This window comes from Podarcis erhardii (assembly GCF_964252035.2).
Source record: "Podarcis erhardii genome assembly, chromosome: 8".
NCBI classification, from domain to species: domain Eukaryota; kingdom Metazoa; phylum Chordata; class Lepidosauria; order Squamata; family Lacertidae; genus Podarcis; species Podarcis erhardii.
In genome coordinates, this window is record NC_138499.1 from 33,659,395 (window position 1) to 33,683,012 (window position 23,618).

The window sequence follows — 23,618 nt, forward strand, 5'->3', positions numbered from 1 at the left end:
TAATTACATGGATGACAGGGGTGTGTTCTACTTATTACTCCTGAGATAAGCCCAGCAATGATGTGACAGAAGAGTCAGACTTTTAAATTTAATTTTAATGTTTAGATTTTCGTCGAACACAGCGCTACAGATGTGAACCTGGAAGGAGAGAGTGGAAACACGCCCATATTACTTGCATGTTATAAAGATAATACTGAAGCACTGAAACTTCTGGTATGTACAGAAATTATTTACTTTTTTGTTTGTCTTTCTCTGTGAATCAGTGTGGTTCTCTTGCCTTTTCATATTTCTATATACTGTAGCAAGTTATGTGTATAAGCATTGCACATGTTAATTGTTAGATGTAGCATCAAGGAGCTGGTCATAGGCATCTACTGTGGAACCTATCAGAAAATTAGAAGCTCTTATTTTTTGAAAAGAAGGATCAAAAGTTTGCCCTAACAAATTTGTGTGATAAAACATTAGGTGAAGAGAACAGCAGATGGACTTTTACTTCCTTGCTAGTCCCTGCTTGTTGTCAGCAAGCTTTCACCTGCAATTTTCATATGAATTCTGAGGTTTTATTAACTTGAAGTCCACCAGACTTTCTTATTCCCAAAAGTAAAGGCCTAGAAGGGCAAAAAAAGTGAGAGTCACACTCTTCTAGAATCTGCTACCATGGCCATCAGCCTATGGACTCTGACTCTCCCTGCCCCTTTATCACTGAAGAGATCTTCCATCTCTTAATGAGAGAGGCACTGATAGGCCCCACGTGTCAGCATCTCCAGTCATTGCTAGTGTCCCAGCTACTGACCCATTGGCCTTAGCCTTTCACAGGTGCCAGTTCTGATCCAAATATAGTTACATGTGTCTATCATCCTTTTGAAGTCAATAAGTAAGTGCTTAATATGTTATAAGTTTTCAATCTGTGAACTGTTTAAGAAATTGTCATCTTAATATTGGATAATTCTCTTGCAGATAAAAAATGGTGCTAAAATATGTAAAGCAAACAGTTTAGGATGTATGCCAGTCCATGCTGCTGCATTTTCTGGTGCAAAAACATGCATGGAGATTATCATAAAGAAGGGTAAATACATTTTACAATATTCCATCAATATTTATTTCATTCAAAGCATAACTCACCAAGCCCTGTTTCTTAAAACTATAGCCCGAATTCAGATCACACATTTCTTACGTCATCGTTGCAATTATCAGTTATATGAAGATATCCTTGTAATATTCCTTTGTAAGGCAAATCAAGCAAGGATTTGATAAGATAGTATTTTATTAAATATTATTTGAACTGATTATTTAAATGTATATTCAATATATTGAGGTAATATTTTGGGGATTAAACTCTGATCTAAATCTCTCTTTGGCCCATAGCCTCACAAAAACTTATGCATCTGTTTTTCTCCTTGTAAGCTTAACAAAATCTAATCAGGTGCATGAATTAGGTTGCTATTTAATTGATTATACTTATTACTTTATAGTCTTAACTAAATACAGTTGCATAAATCTGTCGCAACATCAGAAGATGCTTTGGCAAAATGAATATGCTGCAAAATGGGGAGGAAGTTTTTGTTTCTACCTCTTGTCATATATGATATCCTGTTATTTGTAACCATCTATTTTTTAATCATTAAGGTGAAGAATTAGGCTATTCCCCTAAAAATCACATCAATTTTACTAATAATGGAAAGTGTAGTCCTCTTCATCTGGCAGTTCAAAGTGGAGACTTGGAAATGATTAAAATGTGCATTGAATATGGAGCCCAAATTGATTTGAAGCAGGTAAGAGCTAACAAAACACACGTTTATTTAAATACTCTGTGCAAGAAAGTTAAAGAATGGAAAGGCTCCCTCTGTTCACCAAGTACTTTGAGTATGATGAAAGGAATCCTGCCAGTGCAGAGAGGGGGTGTTTTCTGCAAATTCCTTGCTCTCCTTGCAGTAGCCAGTGCCACACCGCACACTATTGTGGAGGGCCCCCAGCCCTCTGGAACAGTATGGGATGTGGGATTGGGATTCCATTGGGAGAAGAGAATTGGCAAAAATCGCCCCTGCTATGTGCAGGAACATCCCCTGAGAGGAACTGTGTTCGGGCCGTGCTTTTCCCCAGTAGGAGCACAGTCTAGTTCCACCCAGATTTCTGACTGAAGATGTAGACAACATAGTGCACACAGCAAACTCATTACATTAGCTCATTATGTGGCATGAGGCTAGTTTTTGTTTCCATACTTCAAAATAATAACCTGCAGGGGCATCACATCTCGTTTTGCTGCCTGGGGAGAAATGGGAGTGTGTTTGCCATGCCACTGTGGGCATGGGACATGAGTTGTATGGCTGCAGCCACAAAGATGGCAGCAACAGGTCTCTGGAAGCCAGCACCACTTTTCTCGTGGGGGCAGGAGGGGCGCTCACAAGGCCGCAGCGTCTTGGTCCTTTGGTGTCTGAGGCAGCAGCCCAGCCCACCTCAAGGATGGGCCAGCCCTGATAATTTGTATATATGTGTATATGGCTGTAATAGCAAGTGCTTGTGCTATAAATTGGCCAGTGTGCAAAATGATAGTTGGAATTTGACCAAGACCCTTGTTCCAAATTTCAAGTCTATAAATGGGGAGTTGAGTTTTGGACTATTATGGAAAACTTTTGCATAGGAATGGGAATAACTGTAAGGCTTTCTTGTGCTTTGTGTTCCCACTTTTAGAGTGACAAATGCACAGCTCTTCATTTTGCTGCCACCCAGGGAGCTACTGAAATTCTTAAACTGATGATGTCATCTTATGCAGGCGATGAACCTATTGTTGACGCATTAGATGGAAATAAGGAAACATTGCTTCACAGGTGAGGCCTTTGCCTAATTCTACTTTATTTCCGAGAATATTTGAAGAGGTCATATTTAATGTGGGGGGAACAGGCTGGAATGTGCTCCCTCATCTATCATCCCTACTGATTTGTCCACTGGACAAATATTTAAGATTCTGCACTGTCACTGAGAGTTGGGTAGCTAACAGCAATAAACACTTGATGCATTTCAATCAATGAGCATGATCCAAAGCATTTTGTATGCAGGATGTTTTCAGTTTTTGAAGGGAGATCTCCAATAAGGGGATTTCCTTGTCGCCGCCATGAACAAGAACAGGGAAATAACACAACATGTGCACATGGGAAACCTCTAATAATGGCTAAGTCTGCAACAGACAGCTATTTCAGACTGTCAAAGAAAATCATAATGCTTTATACTTAATACCATTATGTTTTTATTTTAACAACTTGGTTTTCTTTTCATTATTCCTATAGGGCTGCATTGTTTGATCACTATGACTTGGCAGAATATCTGATATCAATGGTAAATATTTAATTTTAATTGAGTTTATAATGGTAATAAAGGTCTGTGCTAACTTTACTATCAGGTTGCATAGTAACATGCATGAAAGACATACTTAAAAAAATTAATTTCCTGTTTAGCAAGTACAAATGGATACGGAGGGTGGGGCAGCTGTATGTGTAGAAGTAACTTTGATACTATATAATATATGCTTGGAAATTACAGTGTCAGAATCGGTGGGATCCAGTGAAAGGAACTGCCTATAAATTGTTGTTGCTATCATCGTCATCATCACCATCAATACAGTGGTACCTTGGTTTACAACCATAATCCATTCTGGAGGTCCGTTTGTAAACCAAAACAGGTTGTAACCCAAGGCGTGCTTTCGCCAATGGGGCCTCCCAATTTTTCTTGTTCAAAATCCCCCCCCCCCAAAATGGGTTGTAATCCAAAAAAAAGGTTGCAAACCGGGACATGCACTTCCAGGTTTGTTGTGTTTGTAATCCAAAACTTATACAAGCCAAGACTTGTGCAAACCAAGGTAGCACTGTATTGGATTAAAATTGTAAGCCTAGCATCCTATCAGATAAATAGGTCTGGGTTTTGTTTCTTTGTTTTCTAGTCACCGTTTCAAACCGCCTTTGCTTTTGCCTTTCCTTCCAAAAACTGCCTTTGGCGACAGGGACTTTGCTGTGTTTTTGTTTCATCCTTGTCAAAATGGATGACATTACTGAAGTTTGAAAGTGTATCCTGATGTAGAGCTGTGTGTATTTCTGTGCATAACACAAAACAAAGTACAGAGTCAAACAGATACTATACTGTTGCTCAGAGATATACACACCTACAAATATTTAACACTAAATTTAAATCAAATGTAACTAGGGCTAGGGTGTGATGGGATGAAAGGAAAGAGCTAATCATGAAATACAGACACAAACAAAAAGAATAAAAAATAAAAGGGGTCCAAGGGAATTAGATTTTAGAAAAGCCTGGTCCAGATTAGAATAAGAAGGTCATATAAGCAAAACACAACAACGTTCACAGATCTGTTAATTTTGCTGGTCCTGGAAGAGTCAATCTGCAAAAGAGTATTGGACAACAAGTTCTGATTTTACTTGAATATCTATTCCCAAAACATTTTTGATTGGACAGCCCTAGTAAATCCCTTCTTTGGTTGGAAGCTGCAGCTGTCAGTCATGAGATGGAGACAGACCTGAATAACAGCTGTTTTTTGTAAATCCAGAGGTGGAGAATCAGCTGTTGCTTATGTTTCTCTTTCCTAGCAGACCTTTGTGCAATCTGATACTGTACCTGCATATACCTAAAAAATTCTCATCTGAATGTTTGCCACCTCCACCCACATTCTGCCTAAAGGCTCTGATCAGATGCATACTTAGGGTGTTACAACCAGCCAAGTTTTTTATTTTTTGCCTCCCTCACTTGTTTACTATCTAGCTTGAATAAGAGTTCTGGAAGACTTGAATGTTTGTGTGCTATTTTGTGATGTTTTAGTTAAGTATTGGCTTAATATGTATTTTAGAAGCCCACTTGATTTAAGAGGAAAATAGGCTACAGCTTTTCAAAGCAAAAACGCATCTATAGTAGGCTTCCAATTTAATTACCTACAACCATTCATACAGTTTAATGGAATTTTAATTGCAGGGAGCAAAGATCGATAGTGTTGACGTTGAAGGTCGAACTCCACTACTACTTGCTACTTATTGTGCATCATGGAAAATTGTGAATTTATTACTATCAAAAGGTACAAGATAAGAAAAAAATATGCAATATGAACAATGTTATTAAATGAGAAGATGCCTATTAGAGGTCATCAGCTTTGAAATCTCTGCTAATTTTCTTTGTTTATTTAGGAGCAAATGTAGAATTAAAAGATCATCTTGGTCGTAATTTTTTGCATCTAACAGTACTACATCCTGGAGGATTAAAACACCTGAATGAACAGTTTTTGAAGGTACAAGAAACATCTGCTTATGTATGTTAGATTCATGCACTAATTCATAGTGTTTGAGAAATATTACTCTCATTTTCTTCAGAATATGCTTATAAAAGTTGTTTACATTTGCATTTTGCTCATAGTATACAACATAGCTGTTTAAATATTTCATTCTATGAAATATTGCATACATCTGGTGCCACAAAACATTGCACAAATGCATTCACATTTTAGAAAGAGAAAGAAATACAGAGGATTAGAGGTAAAATATAACTTTTTATTTTTTCTTTAATTGACATATTTATAATTGCATACCTTTCACCAACACCTCAGCTGGGGCATTAAAATATTCAGCATACATATACTAGGAAACATATTTAAGTTCAAAGTGGAAGTGCACTTTGTGGCTACATTCACACAGCAATTTATGCCATTTTCCTGATGGTTATTTCTGCATTTTATTTGAGCTTTTATAAAATGTAAAAGCCACTTCCAGAAATGTAGTGGAATGTAGCTGAGGTTTAGCACTCATTTTCATCTTATTTGCAAAGAGATTTTTTCTGGAACACAGAAATGAGTGCTAAACTTGTGCTATATTCTGTTGTATTTTCAGAAGAAGCTTTTACATTTTATAAAAGCTCAAATATAATGTGGAAATTAATAGTTAATGTTGGAAAATGGAATATACTTCCATGTGAATGCAGCCCTTGTCTAGAGTAACAAAGAATATAAGGATACCTTATGGAAAGCTATTGTGTTTATGGAATATCAACTGCCTTAATTACTTATTGACCCAATTCATTGCCTTCTAAGCTGTACGCTGCCTTAAGCATATGCAGCGCCGGGGTGCAAAGATCTGCCCGGTGCCCCCCAGGTTGTCCAGTCCCAGGCGCGCAGGAGGGCAGAGCCGGCCAGCTGCCTCAGCGTCTTGCTGGCTCGGTCACCCCCAAACTCGCAGCGCAGAGCTGCCTGCAGCAGAAGAGTCCGCTCCGACTGACGGTGGGCTCTTCCCCGGACTCAACTCTTGGCCCCCAGACTCTCGGCCTGGCACCCCTGAGAGCCCGGCGCCTGGGTGCCCAATACCCCTAGCGCCTATGGGTAAGAGCCCTGTACACTGTGAATATTTCAGTCTAAAACCCTCCAAAATGTTCAATGAAAATGTGTTATAATACATTCCACTACATTTCCAGCCACTAATCACATTCACTTGATTCTTTGAGGAGCCATATACCTTCTGAACAGAATCTTGGATTGAGTCTCCTTCAAGTGAGAAAGACTTTTTTGGCTCATAGATTTTCTGCCATTCCGTCTCTTTAATAAAGGTTCCCAGATATCTCCCCCAAAGCATAACATTCTCTCATTAAAATAATAATAATTGCAATTTGATAGAAGCAAGTATTTCTTTTTTTAATTCTGATTCTGTTGCCTGATTTGTCTTATCATGTTTCTTTAGTGAAAATTCAGTGAGGACTTAAATACAAAATGGGTTTTGCAAAAAGACAGATTCCATAAGGTGCTGTTAATGTGCTGTACTCTTTGTATGTAGCAGATGAAGCATATTAAAGATCTCATAACGGATGAAGATAATGAAGGGTGCACTCCTCTACATTATGCATGCAGGCAGGGGGTTCCCCTTTCAGTGAACAGCCTCCTCGAACTGAACGTTTCCATCTGTTCTAAAAGCCGAGATAAGAAATCTCCTTTGCATTTTGCAGCTAGGTAAGCCTATGTCCTCCCTAATTGGCTGTTTCACATTCCTGATGTCATCATGAGTATATGCAACAAAAGTTTTGGGTTGTTTTTTTTTTATATATGTAGCTATGGGCGTATCAACACCTGTCAACGACTCCTCCGTGATATGGTAGATACCAGGCTCTTGAACGAAGGAGATAAGAAAGGGATGACTCCTCTGCACTTGGCTGCTCAGAATGGTCATGAGAAGGTAGTGCAGTTTCTCTTGAAGAAAGGTGCCCTCTTTCTCTGGTAAGTTTTTTGTTTTCTCTCTCTCCCCCCCCCCCACGTTCAAGTTAACAATAGAAATGTAACTTGCATATATTAGATGTACATAGCCTTAGATTAATCTGAGTTATCAAGAAAAGAACCCTGTTCAAGAAAAGTGATATATTTTGTGTTTAATTCATTGACAAAGATGCAAAGATAACTGTGTGACCAATAACTGAGCAGTGTCTCTGAGTAGCTACTGGACGCACATATAGGAATATAGGAAACTGTCCCCTATACCATTGATTCCCCTACACCATTGATTCACTTAACTCAGTGTTGTTTACACTGATTGACAGCGGCTCTCCAGGGATTTTGACAGGTGTCATGCAACAGAGATGAGATGAAATTTCACGTATTTCCAGCAGCTGTTAAATCTAGCTTGGCATGCTATAATTGCCAGTCCATAAAGCCAGTGCTGTCAGTTCTGGTCACCTTTTTGGTGATGTGAAAGAGGGACTTGAATTTGTCACCTCTGTCCTCACATAAATGGCCAGGTCTGTCAGAGTGCCACCTTGATTGATCAGGGCTGTATTCATGTTCATAATACCAGTTATTCTTCAGTTTGAAATACAGTGGTACCTCGAGTTAAGTATTTAATTCGTTCCGGAGGTCTGTTCTTAACCTGAAACTGTTCTTAACCTGAAGCACCACTTTAGCTAATGGGGCCTCCCGCTGCCGCTGCACCGCCGGAGCACGATTTCTGTTCTCATCCTGAAGCAAAGTTCTTAACCCGAGGTACTATTTCTGGGTTAGTGGAGTCTGTAACCTGAAGCGTATGTAACCCGAGGTACCACTGTACACTATACAAAATATTAATATTGCAGTGGGAAATCACAGTGCCCTGTATTTTTACACAAACCACTTATATATCTGTGTAGGTAAGATTTTGCTTTTTCCAGATCCATGTAACAGCCTGAATGTAGACCAAAAATTATAGTAAAGCGCAGTATGTAATAATATGACAATACCTTGTTCTGATTTATTTCAATCTGTTTTTCGAAGTGATTATAAAGGCTGGACAGCTTTGCACCATGCTGCATTTGGAGGGTATACTCGCACAATGCAGATAATTTTGAATACTAATGTGAAGTGCACAGATAAAGTGGATGAAGAAGGGGTAAGTCTTGCGCAATCTTTAGCAATATATAATAAAAGTATTATGGAGTAGCCCCATTGTACTACTTGGCATGCAGAAGGGCTGCCATATTCCAGTTCCCCAAATCTTGGCTGACTAACCTGCACAATATGCACATTATTTACTAATTAGGCAAAACATGTGGTGGGTTGGGGAAAGGTTAAGCAACCCTCACCCTGCGGGACGGGGACATCGTAAATGGGGAATAAATATGTAACTGTTTCAGTTAGTTCATATTCTAATGACATGGTATTTGATATTTTATCCTTGTGGAAAAGAACACAGCCCTCCATCTTGCTGCCAGAGAAGGCCATGCCAAAGCCGTTAGACTGCTTCTTGATGACAGTGCCAAAGTACTCTTGAACAAAAATGAGGCTTCTTTTCTTCACGAAGCCATACACAATGGGCGGAAAGATGTCGTAAACACTGTCATCTTACATAAAAGGTAAGAAGCACCTGATACCCAGCAATATATAATATCTAGCATAGAGATCTATTATTTTTCACACTTTGTGTCTACCATACCATTTTAACAGTTTGATTTCTGTACCATTCACATTTGCTTTCCCCCATGAATTTGTACTGCTCTTTCTCTTAAACGTTATCCTTGGAAAAAGTAGCTGGTTAGAGAAGAATTTTGAATATCTTTCTCCACACTTCTCTCTGTGAGACAGGACGGGGAACATTTTTTTCGTCTGTGAGGCCAATCCTGATCGGGGGGAGCTACCCCTTTAATAATTTATCTGTTCCTATAGCAAATTCTAGGGGACGTGGGTGGCACTGTGGTCTAAACCACAGAGCCTAGGGCTTGCCAATCAGAAGGTCGGCGATTTGAATCCCCGCAACTGGGTGAGCTCCCATTGTTCACCCAGTGATTTCCCTGCTTTTGCCTGTTTAATTGCCTCTGCCACTTCCTGAGATGTTATTGATGTATTTAGATCTATTAATTTCTCCTCTCTGATTTTTTGTAGGTTACTCTCTTTCAAATACTTACCTATTTCTATTCCCCCCTTTCCTTTCCTGTATAAATCCATGAAATATTTAACAAATGCTTTCCTAATTTCCTTCAAATTATAACTTTTTAATTTAATTTGATTTGATTTATAATATTCTATGACAAAAATATTCTAAGCCCACTCAACTTGGTTTTTTTCAGATGGGAAGAGACTGTTGTAACATTTTCTCACCATTCAAGTACAAACAAATGTCCTCTAATAGAGATGGTTGAATATCTTCCTGAATGTTTGAAAGTAAGATTATATACTGAACAATTTAACTTGGGATTAAAAAAAACATAGGTTTGGATCACATGTAAAAGAATCTGTTTTATACCTTGTCTTAGAACCTTGTGTGAATAAAGTAAAACTAAACCTTTGACCATCTGTAACGTATCAGTTGGAATCAGAATGTCTATAGTGATTAACTGAAATAATAATTAAATCCAAAATGCATGCAATGTGGGTAGCAGTCAATGAATAAAACCAGCATGGGAAGGTAATAAAAAGTCACAACAATACATGAAAACCACAGTATATTGCACATTTCTCAGCTGAATATAATAAATGCATATCAATCAATAATGAAGAGTCTGCATAAGCTGGCAAATCTCCCAGTTGTGACTTATTCTGGGGTGTGAAGGGCTGTGCCTGAAAAGGGAGGTTTTGGAATAGTTTACCTCATGATTCTTTTTCATAGAGCCTGAAACTTTAGCTTGGGTGTGCATTTGAATTTGGGGGTTTTGAACTGGAAATATTAATTGCACTTTTAATTTTTGTGAGCTATTTCAGTTCTTGTCTATATTGTAGCATCTGAGTGACTCATTGTGTCATTTCGAATTGCTGTCCTATACTTTTGAAGAAAAAAATTATTTTTATCTGAGCTTGGAAAATCTGCTTTATGGTTGCATAACACTTTGATTATTAAATGTGTTCAAGTGTTGTCACAAAGCACTGAAATGCTTCTTTTTCTTCTCCTCTTGGTCTCTACAAGTTAGTTTTAGACAATTGCATCACTGAATCATCAGATGACAAGGCATCCAAAGACTTCTGTGTAAGTTAAAAGCACCGTTAAAAAAAATGGAGACATTTTAGAGTTGCTAAAGCATTTGATGCATTGAGAGACAAGTCATGATTCTTGGCTTTGTATTGTAATACGGGATTATCATCTTATGAATCTAGCTGTGTATTGTCTTGGCTTGTATTCTCTAATGCTCCTGGTCGTCCTCATAGAGGCAGAGGGGTCTTCCAACAGAACTGTTAAAGCAGGTCCTTTTGAGAATAAGGTATAATTTTAATTTATTGCATTGCACAGCGGATGTACATCTTTCGCTATGGCAGTAATGCTGGGAGCAACTGCAAGCTTTTGAAAACAGAGTAGCTACTTTGTGTTGGGATGTTGGACAGCGCCCCTTGCAACTAAAATAATATTAAAGAAAATAGATGCCTCACCGCTTACAATATTTCTTTTTTTATTTCTTTTTCCATTTCAGGATTCATACTTCCTGAAAGTACAAAAGTGTGTATGTGTTTAGTTTTTATCATGAGTTTATTTGTGTCTAGTAATGCACTGTTTTCATATGCTAAACAAAGATATAACCATATTGGCTCATAAGAACTCAAATTTGAGTGTATATTTTAGAGAATATTCAAATTTTAGTAGACAGTGCTTGCACCTTTTCATGGTTTGCTTCAAAGGCATATAGGAATATACTGTTCTTTGTTGTTGAAAGTTAAGCTGAGATCTTGCTTCATACTTGTATAGGTTGAATATAACTTCAGATATCTTCAGTGCCCACTGAAGCTTACCAAGAAATTAAAAGAAGATGATGATATTGTGTATGAGCCACTTATCACTCTTAATGTAAGCTATGCTAATGTGATTTCAAATCTACTACTTTATTTTGTTTTGTTTACTCTATATTATATTTAATACATTTATAAACTATTTTTTCCAATTTCTTAAGTGGCCGAGTTGTTGCCAGTCACCCAACCAACACCCACTTTTTATGACTCCCTCCAGCCTACAGCAACCCTCTGTGTTATATCCCAGACAATTCAAGAGAGTCCTGCAACCCTCAGGAGTAGCTTTTGGAGGGACATGGAGGACTTCAATGGGTGCATTAGCAAAAATTGGGTGTTCCACTAAGCACATGTGGAAGCGCTTTCCTCTAGAGCAAAGCCACTATTGGTTCTATCTCAATTTCTTTGAAGCAACATTTTCTTAATTAATAACATATCATTTAAGACATTCGGTTTGATATTTATCCCGACTGTCTGCATCAGGATAAACATGATTTGAATGATGTTTTAATTGACTCTTGGGAGAATGTGAGGCTTCCATCAGTATTTTCTCTTCCTGGAGTATAAACTGGTAATTTTCAACTCTTAAATATTTTTCACATTTTTAAAATAAAGATACCACACTGTAATATTTAAAGATGTGTGTGTGTGTGTGTTTGTGTACACACACATATGTTTCCCCTGAACCTATGAAGCTGTTAAGAGATAGCTTTCAGTTATAATATTAGCTTGAAAATATTTAATTGCATAAATGGACAATCTTCATCTCCCCCCACCCCAGGCCATGGTCCGTCATAATCGTGTTGAACTTCTCAGCCATCCTGTCTGTACAGAATATTTACTCATGAAATGGTAGGTATTTGTATTACTAGGATCCCACTGTTCCACTAATTTTGTTCTTATTAAGGTTCATTGGCAGAGAGAAATCGCCACTGAGATTTCCAGTGCATGGACATGGGATTTATAGGAGCTGTAGAACCAGTATATCAAGCTTCCTGCAAATATCATGTACATGAATTGTATTTATGCATATTCCATTAATTTAAGGGAAAATGAAAGCTGCTTTCAAGCTGGCAGAGACGTCTAATCCTTGCTGTTGAGTTTTACCAGGGCGGGGGAAGGGGGGCGGAATCCTTTTTATTCTTTCCGCCAGTGGCATAGAAAATATTGACCTTTGATAATACTATGAAAATACGCATGGTGACCATTTTAGGCGCGTCCAACTGATGCGCAATCACTGATGCGTGGGTCCATTTGGATTATACAAACTCAAAAAAGGTGCGGGGCAGGGTGGGGCAGGGAAAGAAACTCCTGTACGAAATGGTCACCGTCTATATACCGAATTAAATTTTGCTTTACAGGATGGCCTATGGGTTTCGAGCACATCTCATGAATCTAGCTGTGTATTGTCTTGGCTTAATGCCTCTAACGCTCCTGATCATCCACATAGAACCAGAGGGGTCTTCCAACAGAACTGTTAAAGCAGGGCCTTTTGAGAATAAGGTATCATTTTAATTTGTTGCATTGGGACAGTGGCTGTATCTTTTGCCATGGCAGTAATGCTGGGAGTGACTGCAAACTTTTGAAAACAGACTAGCTACTCTGAATGGAGGTGGTGGACAGCGCCCCTTGCGACTAAAATAATATTAAAGAAAACAGATGTCTCACCATTTACAATATTTCTTTTTTCTATTTCAGAGTTCATACTTCACAAAAGTGTGCATGTGTTTAGTTTTTATCATGAGCTTATTTGGGATCTGCAAAGAAATAATACAGCTCTTCCAACAGGTATGTATATATGGGATCCTCCTATTAGAGGGTCCTGGTTGTGCACGGGCCCTGGGACTTCACCCATAGGGGTTAATTGGTGGGGGGAGTAGCTAAAGCCCTGGCCATAGCCCCTGGATCACGCCAGGCTGTTTTAGCCAATCCCCAGAGGGTGGCGTGATCCCAGGGGCTTTAAAAGGCGGCAGCGTGACGCAGGTAGGGGCACTTGCGTCATGCTGCCAAACACCTGCCCTCCCTCTCTAGGTAGTTTTGTCTGGCCTTGCTTTGGTTTGGGTCGCCTGTTTTGGAACAGGGGCTGGGTAGGATTTTTTTCCGTTTGGCAAATTTGCTCTAGCCACTTGGTTTTTGCCTACCCGTTAGCAATCATCACAACTTGTAATGTGGTGGTTAGGCATCGGCTCAGTTGGATTGTGGGGAGGGGAGGTGTGGCCATCACCTACCCCTCCAGGAACTGGGTATTCCGTTAAAAGAAGCTGGGGGGGTCCTAGATCTCGTCCGAAGCCCGCTTGAGGGGCTAGGGCCATGCCAGGACCAAGGAACCCCGGGGGGAGCTTCGGTTGGTCCGCATCGACGTTGCTCCCTCGTTTGGTTTACCCCATTGGACTGCCACCGAGAGAGGTGGAGTCAGTTATAGTTGGGAGTCAATGCCTAAGCCAATACTGCTCACATGATTGTAATTCAATAAAGTTGTGGCCAAAATTTGCCCCAAAACCTAAAACTAAAATATGTGTCTGAGTGAAGTTATTTTCGGGGGTGGGTCCTGGGGGCCTCGAGGCGCAAATATATACACACGTGGCCTTCCTTTCACATTTCTTGAAGTGTTTTTTAATGTGCACTTACAACAAAGTTCTGCCTTTTAGAAAGAAAATCCTCCTTCACGACACAGAGATAACATGAGGTGTCATCTGTTTTAATTCAGTTTTGACAGTGTTAACACCTATTTTTGTCTTTTATACTCTAGAAACTTAAGTATCTCTTGGATTATTCAAATCTCCTCGACTGGACAATTTATACTACAAACATCATTTTTGTATCATCTTTATTTATTCAACTTCCAGTTCGTTTGCAGTGGGAGTGTGGTGCAATTGCTATATTCTTGTCTTGGATGAATTTCTTGCTATATCTGCAAAGGTAAACTACAGTGCTCACAGTGTATATGGCTAGAGTTGACTGGGAACCAGGGATGAGGGAGCTACCTCATCTCACATGGTATCAGTCAGCAAGGCCAATGAGTCAAGATGTTGGGAACTGAAGTCTGACATCAGCTGGAGGGTCACAGGGGCCCTTAACCCTGATGGAGAGGTAGAGTCACCTAGGTTAAAAAATGCTATTGCTACTGAAGGAGAAAGTGACTCAACCACTATAGAAACCATTTATGGAGGCCTAGATCTTAATTACTAATTTGGGCCAATTATCAGTGAAAGTTTGTCAGGTTCCTTCACAGCAGCATAATATGTCTATGCTATACATATAGGGTTTTTTATATAAGAAGATTGTTAGTTATGGTTTTTTCCATGTATATCTTCCTAGATTTGAGAATTATGGAATATATGTTGTGATGTTTTGGGAAATTTTGAGGACGTTGATCCGGATCATCATTGTCTTCTTCTTCTTGATGTTAGCCTTTGGGCTCAGCTTCCATGTTCTTCTCGGTTCACAGGTTAGAAATGTCACCATTGTGTAATACTTTGTTTATTAGAAATAGAAATTACATTTATTTAAAAAAAATTTTTTAGCAACAATGCATAAACAATGCATTATGAAAACTCTTCTGTGTGTTTTGCACTTGACAGTCATAAATTCTGGGACTAATGGCCAGCAGGTTGATGCCTTTATTATTTCAGGCACTTGAACAACAACAACAATTTATACCCATCCAGGGTTGTCACTCTGGGGCAGCTCCCAAATAAATGCTAAAAACACAATGAAACATAATAAATAAGATGTACTGCTGGAAGAAACTTGTATTCCAAACACTGGAAATGTTTTTTTGCACTCTTCTGTTAAAAGTGATTGTTGTTTAGTTGCTTTATGGATTTCCTCTCTTTGAAAAAAAAAAGTTTGATCTTAAAGCTATTTCACATGATGCCATATGTATTTTATTTCTCTCTTTTCTCATTTTTAAAATTTCTTTGTAGGAAACATATGGCACTCCATATCTTTCTGTAATGCAGACATTTGCCATGATGCTAGGAGATATCAATTATCGTGAAGCTTTCCTTGAACCAATGCTTTCCGATCATCTGCCATATCCGTTCCTGAGTTTTGCAATGCTTGTTATCTTTTCTCTCCTTATTCCAATCCTTCTTATGAACTTGTTGGTAAGAATTAAATATGTTAAATATGGAAGCTGGTGTTATAGCCAAACTGCTTGAATATCTGTCTGTCTGTCCGTCTATCTATCTATCTGTCTGTCTGTCTATCTTGTACATGAGAGACAGGGATAAATTTTCTTTCAGAAAATATTACAGATGGAGTGGATAGTATAATGTATACTGCATATATAGCAGCACTGACAATTTTTGCGTTTTGGCTTGATGTGTGCAGACAAATCCACAGTCTTGCATTTACTGCCTCAGAGGAGGCCAACTTGTACCAGGTCAGGCTAATTGTCACTGTAATCTTTTCAGCACCTGCTAGAAACACTTTTCTTTAGAGCAGTCTACACAGATATGTAGAAAGCTGATGCTAGTTTTCATCTGTTTTTAGTTTATTGCTACTTTATTTATTGTATTGTATTGGTTGCTTTATTTTTGCAAAAGACAATTCAAAGTGAATCACAACCAAAGCACCCTGTATACATTACAACCAAGAGAGAGAAAATACATTGAAAATGCATTGAAAATATCCCTCCCACTTTAACTTTTTGAAAGTTTTAAATTATTGTTGTTAATTCTTCTTACTGATTTTGTTTTATCTTTTTTGAAAACTGCTTTGAGCGGTTTTTCTGTTTTTACAATCATGTGGTGTAGAAATTTTACAAAATGAATAAATAAATAAATAAAACTGTGAATGCTACCAGATAATAAAGCTGTGGTATTATGCGAAAATGGTTCCTAAATCTGGATGCGAGCAAATGCTTTGTTTCACTGCAACATAATTACATGCAGTAGTATACTGTAAGGCTACTTTTAATTTTGAAAACCTAATTCCTTACATATTTGGGAATAATTTATTTCCTATCAGAAATAATGTTAATGCGGAACAGAATGGTAACATGGGGGAAGCATGGGAACCAAAACGGCCTTGTTAACTCTGCTTTACGTTTTATAGATTGGCTTGGCTGTTGGTGATATTGCAGAGGTACAGAAATTTGCAGCACTGAAAAGAATAGCAATGCAGGTTTGTGACAGACATTCTGGCTATTATATTCATTGCAATGGGTGAAAGTTTCCCTTGGGCTAACATTGAATTAGAATTGAGAAATACCTTGGTTTATTCTGGGCTAATTCATGTTAAATGTGGTCATTTTGTTTAGGTCAGTCTTCACACAAATTTGGAGAAGAAACTGCCATACTGGTTTCTCAGCAGAGTTGACCAGGATTCAATCACTGTGTATCCTAATAGGCCAAGATATTGTGGATTTATGGTAAGATGGATGAATAATTCCTTCTAAATTGTACTCTGTGTCCTATGCGTTCATCCAAACATATACACACAAGAGGAGGGGGTGAAAGTTGATTACTTAATTTAATATGCCTTTCCCTACTCAAATTAATACAGAAAACTGAACTCAGTCTGTCTGGGAAAACTCCTAATTCTTGGTGATGCCACCAAAATTCATATTTTCTCACTCCGAAACTGCAAATCATCTTTGTTTCATAATGTGAACAAATTCTATGAATTTTTGTTTTTTGTTTTTGCAGAGTGTGTTTCAGTATTGCTTTGGCTGTAATGATATAGCAGCAAATACACAGAATGCTGACACAACTTTGGAACTGGAAGTATTGAAACAGAAGTACAGGTATTTTTTATTGGGTGTTTCTTCTGCTTTCTAAATGTTTGTATAAAGAAAAAAAAGTAGTCAGGTTTTAGTTAATGCCAGTGTTATGGAGTTATGGTCTACTTGCAGCCATTATAGGATTACTTGTCCAGAATCTACATCTCATTGTAAGCCTTATTTACCAGGATTAAGATAGCAAGCTACTGCAGAGTTTTAAAAACATCTTTCTTAGAATCATGCCCCAGAGAAAAAGCAAAGATTGGCAGGCCACATTAAAAATTGTTGTTGTTGTTGTTGTTGTTGTTGTTGTTGTTGTTGTTGTTGTTGTAGCTGTTCTTCTTACTCTCCACCACCACCAACCCACATTATTGGCTGAAGAGAATACAGCTTGCACCATTTTCCCTTTTTGCCTACAAGTCATCTAAAAATGTCTAAGGAGAAGGGTGAAAAATGAGGAATTTCCCATGCCTTCCATAGTTCATGCTTTAATACAGCTTTGGAAGCACAGAGTAAAAACAACCACTGTCCTGGTTAAAAATGAAGACATAAAACAAATGAAAAAAGATACTCTGCATCACATGAAAGGAGTAGCAAAATGCCCTTGAGAAAGATCATCAGTATTGAAATGCATTGTTCATACTACTAAATAATTAATCCTTTTGCCTGCAGATATTTCCCTTTCCGTTTTTTCACTGTGGATTGATGCAGTTCTCTGGATCAGAATTAAATTAAAATAGCCTAAAATGTAGAAATAGCTTAGCTTAAAGTAGTATAAGTACGCTTTAAGTATTTTTTTTTCTTTTCAAGAGATGAATGAAGTATATTGAAAGTTTTTTTGTATTTAATGTTATGAAGAGTTCTGCATCCTAATAAATAAATAAATAAATAAATGTCTTTTTGTGTTTTAGGCTTAAAGATATTGCAGCACTTATGGAGAAACAGCATGACCTCCTTAAACTGGTTGTTCAAAAAATGGAAATCATATCTGAGGCTGAGGATGAAGACACAAACGATCTATTCCAGCACAAATTTAGGAAGAAGCAGTTGGAGCATAAAAACAGTAAATGGGATACAGTATTAAAGGCAGTGAAATGCAAACCTCCCGAGATCTAGGGCTGCCCCCAGCAGCAGCTGAGGGAGGTGGCTTTCAGGCAGGAATCATTCACCACATGGGAGGCAAGGAAGAGAGGAGATGAAAGTTTGCCCTTTACCCAAACCATCCAGATGTAGCAGTGAGGGTATCCTGGGCAGCACTATGCAAATGTATAGTTGCTGACTAGCAGACCCCGTAGTCTTCTCTGTTTTAATCATCCTAACTAGTCAGCAACTACTTGCCTGTAGGATGCTATCCCTACCTCACGGTTTCTCTGTGATGGCTTTTGCTAAGAGTGAGCTTAGCACTATTCAAGCACTTCCTTGCACTTCGTTGTCTAAAATACTCCTTCCCTCCTGGCTGCCTTCTGATGGCTATGTTTGAAAACTGGCTATCCCTTCCTACTTATCAGAGGCTGCTGGTTCCTGCCAGAAAACCACTTCACTAGCTACTTCTGGCTGTAGCGAAAACGCTGTTTCAACGTTCTATTTTATGTCTATATATATTTCTGCCTCAGCTATTGCTAAAGACAGGGCCTCTTCTTCTCCAGCTGCATGGTTATAATATTACTAATGGAGTTTGCAAAATGTAAAGAGAGATGTTCTCGGCCAGAGAGTGTGTTAAATACCTCTTAACTCTTTATCTTATCACATGTAGCGTGAATACAAACCAAGAGGATAAGCAATGATTTAATGTAGCAAATAGCTGGTTCATAGAATACTCAGTCAGCACAAGTCCCAGTTAAATCACTGGAGCATCTCAAAGTATACGTGTAAGAAGTATATGAATAGGAAGTACAGTTGACTTGCAACTTGTGCAATTGCAGCTTTACATATTTGGTATCCTGCCGTAATCGCACAGATATAATGCATGCAAGGCGGAGAGCTTAAAAAAATCTTTCCACACCAGGTTTTCCTGCAGTGGAGAGCTTATTTAATGGCTCTGGGAAGCTCTTGTGTATGATCTGGGAAGGTCTCGCAAGATATTGTAAACTGCCTTGTGTATAAAGGTAAAGGGACCCCTGACCATTAGGTCCAGTCATGACCAGAAAGGCAGCTTACAAATTAAAAGTGAAATGAAATCTCGCAAATGTCTCCAGAGTCAGTTAAGCAAGACAGAGAGTTTGTTACACACGTAACAGAGCACAGAACAAGGTAGTACATTCCTTCAGTATCCCTTCCTCAAAGCACTGTGATTGAAGAGCTCCAATCAGCCTTTCTCAACCTGTGGGTCCCCAGATGTTGTTGAACTACAATTCCCATCACCCCTAGCTAGCAAGGCCAGAGCTCACGGATGATGGGAGTTGTAGTCCAACAACATCTGGGGACCCACAGGTTGAGAACTGATGATTCCAGCCAAAATAGATCTCCAACCTGCCTTCCTATGCTGGCATCATCTGTTTTTTCCAAGCAGGAGATGGAATGCTTCAATTTTTGCAGACACAACGTCTGCAGGTGGTTTTATTTTTAGACTATCAGAACCTCTTAATTTCCTTATATAGTTTCAGAAGTGGTTTAGAGAGATCCTGCTTCAGCTCAAACAAGCCCCAAATCTGTACAAAGCAGCCTCCTCAGTATATAGCTCAGAATTCATCCAGATCTAATGCCCATTCCAATGCATACACTTGGATTTATTGTATATTGATTTAAATTTGTGTATGATCCAGTTGCTGCTTTTCACTCTCACTGCTGTCCATGGGATAGTCAAACCCTCTGCTTAGCTCTCAATCCATTGGACTTTAAGGGTGGAATCCTGTGAACACTCACGCATAAGTAAGCCCCACTGAAATGGGAGGGTGTGGCAAAGTATGAACTTCTGAAATAGTAATTGCTACTTTAGGAAGGCACATTTTTGTTCTCTGTCATTTCTGGCAGCCCCAGTCATTTCATTTTCTATTCATTATAGCCTCATTCAATTTTCCTTACTAAATTAATCACGGTGGATTCCTAGCTTGTCTCCCAAAGCGTTTAGTGTTTTCCATTCCAAATGCTATGAAATATTCAGGTGTAGTAAGGCCGTCAGCCCTGCCATGATTCAGACAGATTGGATAAATGCCCCCCCCCCATTTCACAAGTAATTAAAAAGGGTTGTTGTCTTCAGCATGGAAGACTTTATTCTTCAGATTGGACAGTTTTCATGTACTTAGTGCACAATACCTTCTCCCTTCCCTGCACGCAGTTCTCTCAATGTTTCAGTTTTCAGAACTGTGTCTTGTGAGAAATGATTGAAAGCACAGTAATATTAATGAATGGGAGAAACTAATCAAAAGGATTTTCATTTGTTTGTCCCATCTGTTTCTATTTTTCAGTCATTTCTTGTGATACTTGGAAACTAATGGGGCTCATTCATTTGTTTTTTCGTTTTTTGGGGGAAGGGGGAATTGCACCCCTAGTTAAAATGACTAAATGCATATTTACCTGTGGGACACAATAACATAGAAACAGAACACTGAAGTGCAAAGGAATATGGAATTAAACTGGGGCATGTGTTCGCTTGATTAACAATCTAATGCAGCTTGCTTAAATCTCACTTGTTTTATCTTAAGCACAGGCTCTGCTGTATCACAATTACATGATGTAACCTATTAAGCATGGGCTAAAATAATATGTCAGTCTGTGTTGCTATTAACCATTGTTGAAACTGTGTAGCATTCTTCCTTTTCCATAAATATCTCAATAAAACTGTCTTTACCTACGCCTAACAACTGTCATTCATTCATTCCCTTTTATGATTACATGTGTGATTTGTTATAGCATTTATAGATTGCATTATTTCTTTATGTGGAAATGATTGCTAGATAGATATAGATGGATATCTTAAATAGCACAGCTCTGCTCTCTTTAAAAATGTAAGGAAATTTCTGTTCAACTTTCAGAAATTTACATGAAGGGTAGCTCTTTCGAAGTGATCAGAGGTCAAACTCTGCAATGCTATTCAAAGAAGGATTCTAGCCTAGTGGTCTTCATGGTATGCTGCCTTTTCATGAACAGGAAGAGTTTGACAATGTGACATTCTCGCCTCTAAACATTTCATTTGCCCAATTCTACTAGATCTAAAGTAAGAACATAAGACGAGCTCTTTTGGATCAGGCCAATGGCCCAACTACTCCAGCATCCTGTTCTCACAGTGACCAACCAGATGCCTATGGGAAGCCAGCAAGCAGAAACTGGGGGCAAGAGCACCCCCTGTACTTGTGATGCTCCTCAGCTGCTATTCAGAGGATTGCTAAATTCCTGCTTCTCCAGTGTGAACTCTTGCATTAAGTGAACTGGGCTAAGAAGCTGAAGGATCTTTATCATCTATGTGCTCTCCTGGCACTATGGTGCGGTGCCTTGCTAGCACGGGGACAACATCCCTAATGTTCATTTGCAAAGCCTTTGCAATTCAAGGTATCCAAGTAGCTACAGACAGGATGTGCTCATGCACCAGGTATCTACAGCTCTGTTGCGCTAGCACAGCTGCGTCTGGTGAAGTGAGTTTGTGAAAGTGGAAATGGTTATTTGCAGTGCTGACAGTCCATCATAACAACACTAGAGGGCAGTGAGTGCTAGTATTTTTTTATGGAATATTATCTGGCCGTTATAACATTTGTTTGGATGAAGAAAGTACCGAGTGCCTTAACCTTAGTAGTGGAATAAGCTACAGTTTTACTAGCTGATATTCCAAGGCACAAAACGCAGTGACATTTGACACTTCTAGGGAAAGAGTGTAGGAGTGAGCCCTTTTACCATGTCCTAACTATTTGCTGGTACATATGTTTTCTTCTTTCTTTAAGCAAGTGATTTGGAACGGTTTGTTTTTGTTCTGCTTTTGTCTCACTCATGAAGCAGCTGTCATGGAGGCTGGGAACATTCATAACACTCTGTTGCCCTCGCCACCCCCAGATGCATATCTAAAGTTAACCTCAGAGCCACTGCTTGGATTTGGCTGACAGAGAAGACCGTTTCATTTGGTGGTGTTAGCAGCTTCCCAAAGCTCCAAGTGGTTCTGTTTTATTTACTGACACCTAGACACAGAAGTTTCACAGCTCAGGAAGATGTACAGCAACTATTTTTCCACAGTTCAAGGTAACCACACAGCTTGGAAACCCTCAGCACAACTGCAGGCCTCAGTGTTGTCTGGCTCCAGCACACTAGTGTTGCTGAGGGAACAAGGAAACACAAAATAATTTCATATTATTTGAAAAACATTTTCAAAATCTACTTGTGCCTGTATTTTAAAGGTACTATAAATATTAATTTCCAAATATTACATGATAGGTAAAGGTAAAGGGACCCCTGACCATTAGGTCCAGTCGTGGCTGACTCTGGGGTTGCGGCGCTCATCTCGCTTTATTGGCCGAGGGAGCTGGTGTACAGCTTCCGGGTCATGTGGCCAGCATGACTAAGCCGCTTCTGGTGAACCAGAGCAGCACATGGAAACACTGTTTACCTTCCCACCAGAGTGGTACCTATTTATCTACTTGCACTTTGACGTGCTTTCGACCTGCTAGGTGGGCAGGAGCAGGGACCAAGCAACGGGAGCTCACCCCGTCGCGGGGATTCGAACCGCCGACCTTCTGATCAGCAAGTCCTAGGCTCTGTGGTTTAACTCACAGCGCCACCCGCGTCCCATATATTACATGATACACATATATAATAAAACAGATTAGCATTCAACATGCCAATATTTCTTTAAAAATAGTCAGATTGTGTTATTCCATGCAGAGCCTCCCCAGGGTTACGACCAGCAGATGTCTTGGTAGTGAAGGAGAAGTGTCCTGGGAGAGGGCATTCTCTGTGGCAGTCATGGAATTCCCTCCCCACAAAGATGTGTCTGGTTTCTTCAATATACAGCTTTTAGACTCCTTTTTGATTCCTTTGGCTCTACTATGAAGCTTAAGCTTCAGGGCCCCTAATCCCAGTGGAGCCCCTGAAGCAACTCTAGTCTACATTGCTATAAAAAGTTTGATTAATAAAGTGCCTCAGGCATGTATATAACATTTCCCTAATTTTCACTCTCTCCATAACTCGAAAACTAAAAGGCATAGGATTTTTTTTGTCCAGACCAGTGACTTTGATATGTGAGATAATCCAGTACAGCAATTTTAATCAAAATCTGAGCTGTAGTAGTTAATTAAAAAAAAAGTGGTGACCTGTCATGGAACAACCCCCATTGAAGAAGATAACAGTGCTTACCCAGACCTCATTGCTGGTTGTGAAGGGGTTCCCATAACTGTTCAAGCTTCAGGGGGCCCCAAATGTAGTTTTGCCACTGCCTGAGATGTGTGTTTTCAGGTCCTATTCCTGTAACTGTACACTGTTTTAACTGTTTTAAATACTGAATTTTAAAATGTCGTATCCCATCTTGCAACCTGCTGGTGAATAATAAATGTAAAAATAGTAAATGTTGCTATTATAATTATTATGGAACCGTAACATATGGCCAGTGCAACTCTTCCCACTGGCAAGCCATGCATAATAATACGAAAATGAGGTGAAGTCACTGCGCCAGTTGCATCACAGCATTCAGAAACACCTTAAAACTGTGTAGGGGCTGGATGAGGCAGACCTGGGTTGTGTCCTCTACCTCTCTGCCTCCTGAGCACTCTACCC

The 23,618-nt window shown here is 39.1% G+C and overlaps 1 protein-coding gene across 1 annotated transcript in view; it reads left to right on the forward strand.

Annotated features, from left to right (window-relative positions):
- The window catches only part of TRPA1 (transient receptor potential cation channel subfamily A member 1), a 28,309-nt gene extending 7,581 nt beyond the window's left edge, over nucleotides 1-20,728 (forward strand). Inside the window, 24 exon segments of the mRNA XM_081873998.1 lie at nucleotides 106-213; nucleotides 958-1,066; nucleotides 1,627-1,772; nucleotides 2,689-2,825; nucleotides 3,282-3,330; nucleotides 4,972-5,071; nucleotides 5,181-5,281; nucleotides 6,813-6,982; nucleotides 7,082-7,246; nucleotides 8,270-8,384; nucleotides 8,681-8,847; nucleotides 9,559-9,652; nucleotides 10,392-10,451; nucleotides 11,163-11,261; nucleotides 11,982-12,052; nucleotides 12,562-12,703; nucleotides 12,899-12,988; nucleotides 13,950-14,119; nucleotides 14,519-14,648; nucleotides 15,127-15,309; nucleotides 16,262-16,330; nucleotides 16,467-16,577; nucleotides 16,855-16,952; nucleotides 17,840-20,728. Coding sequence (XP_081730124.1) covers nucleotides 106-213; nucleotides 958-1,066; nucleotides 1,627-1,772; nucleotides 2,689-2,825; nucleotides 3,282-3,330; nucleotides 4,972-5,071; nucleotides 5,181-5,281; nucleotides 6,813-6,982; nucleotides 7,082-7,246; nucleotides 8,270-8,384; nucleotides 8,681-8,847; nucleotides 9,559-9,652; nucleotides 10,392-10,451; nucleotides 11,163-11,261; nucleotides 11,982-12,052; nucleotides 12,562-12,703; nucleotides 12,899-12,988; nucleotides 13,950-14,119; nucleotides 14,519-14,648; nucleotides 15,127-15,309; nucleotides 16,262-16,330; nucleotides 16,467-16,577; nucleotides 16,855-16,952; nucleotides 17,840-18,044 — 2,889 coding nt within the window. The 3' untranslated portion in view covers nucleotides 18,045-20,728.
- The last annotated feature ends 2,890 nt before the right edge of the window (nucleotides 20,729-23,618 follow it).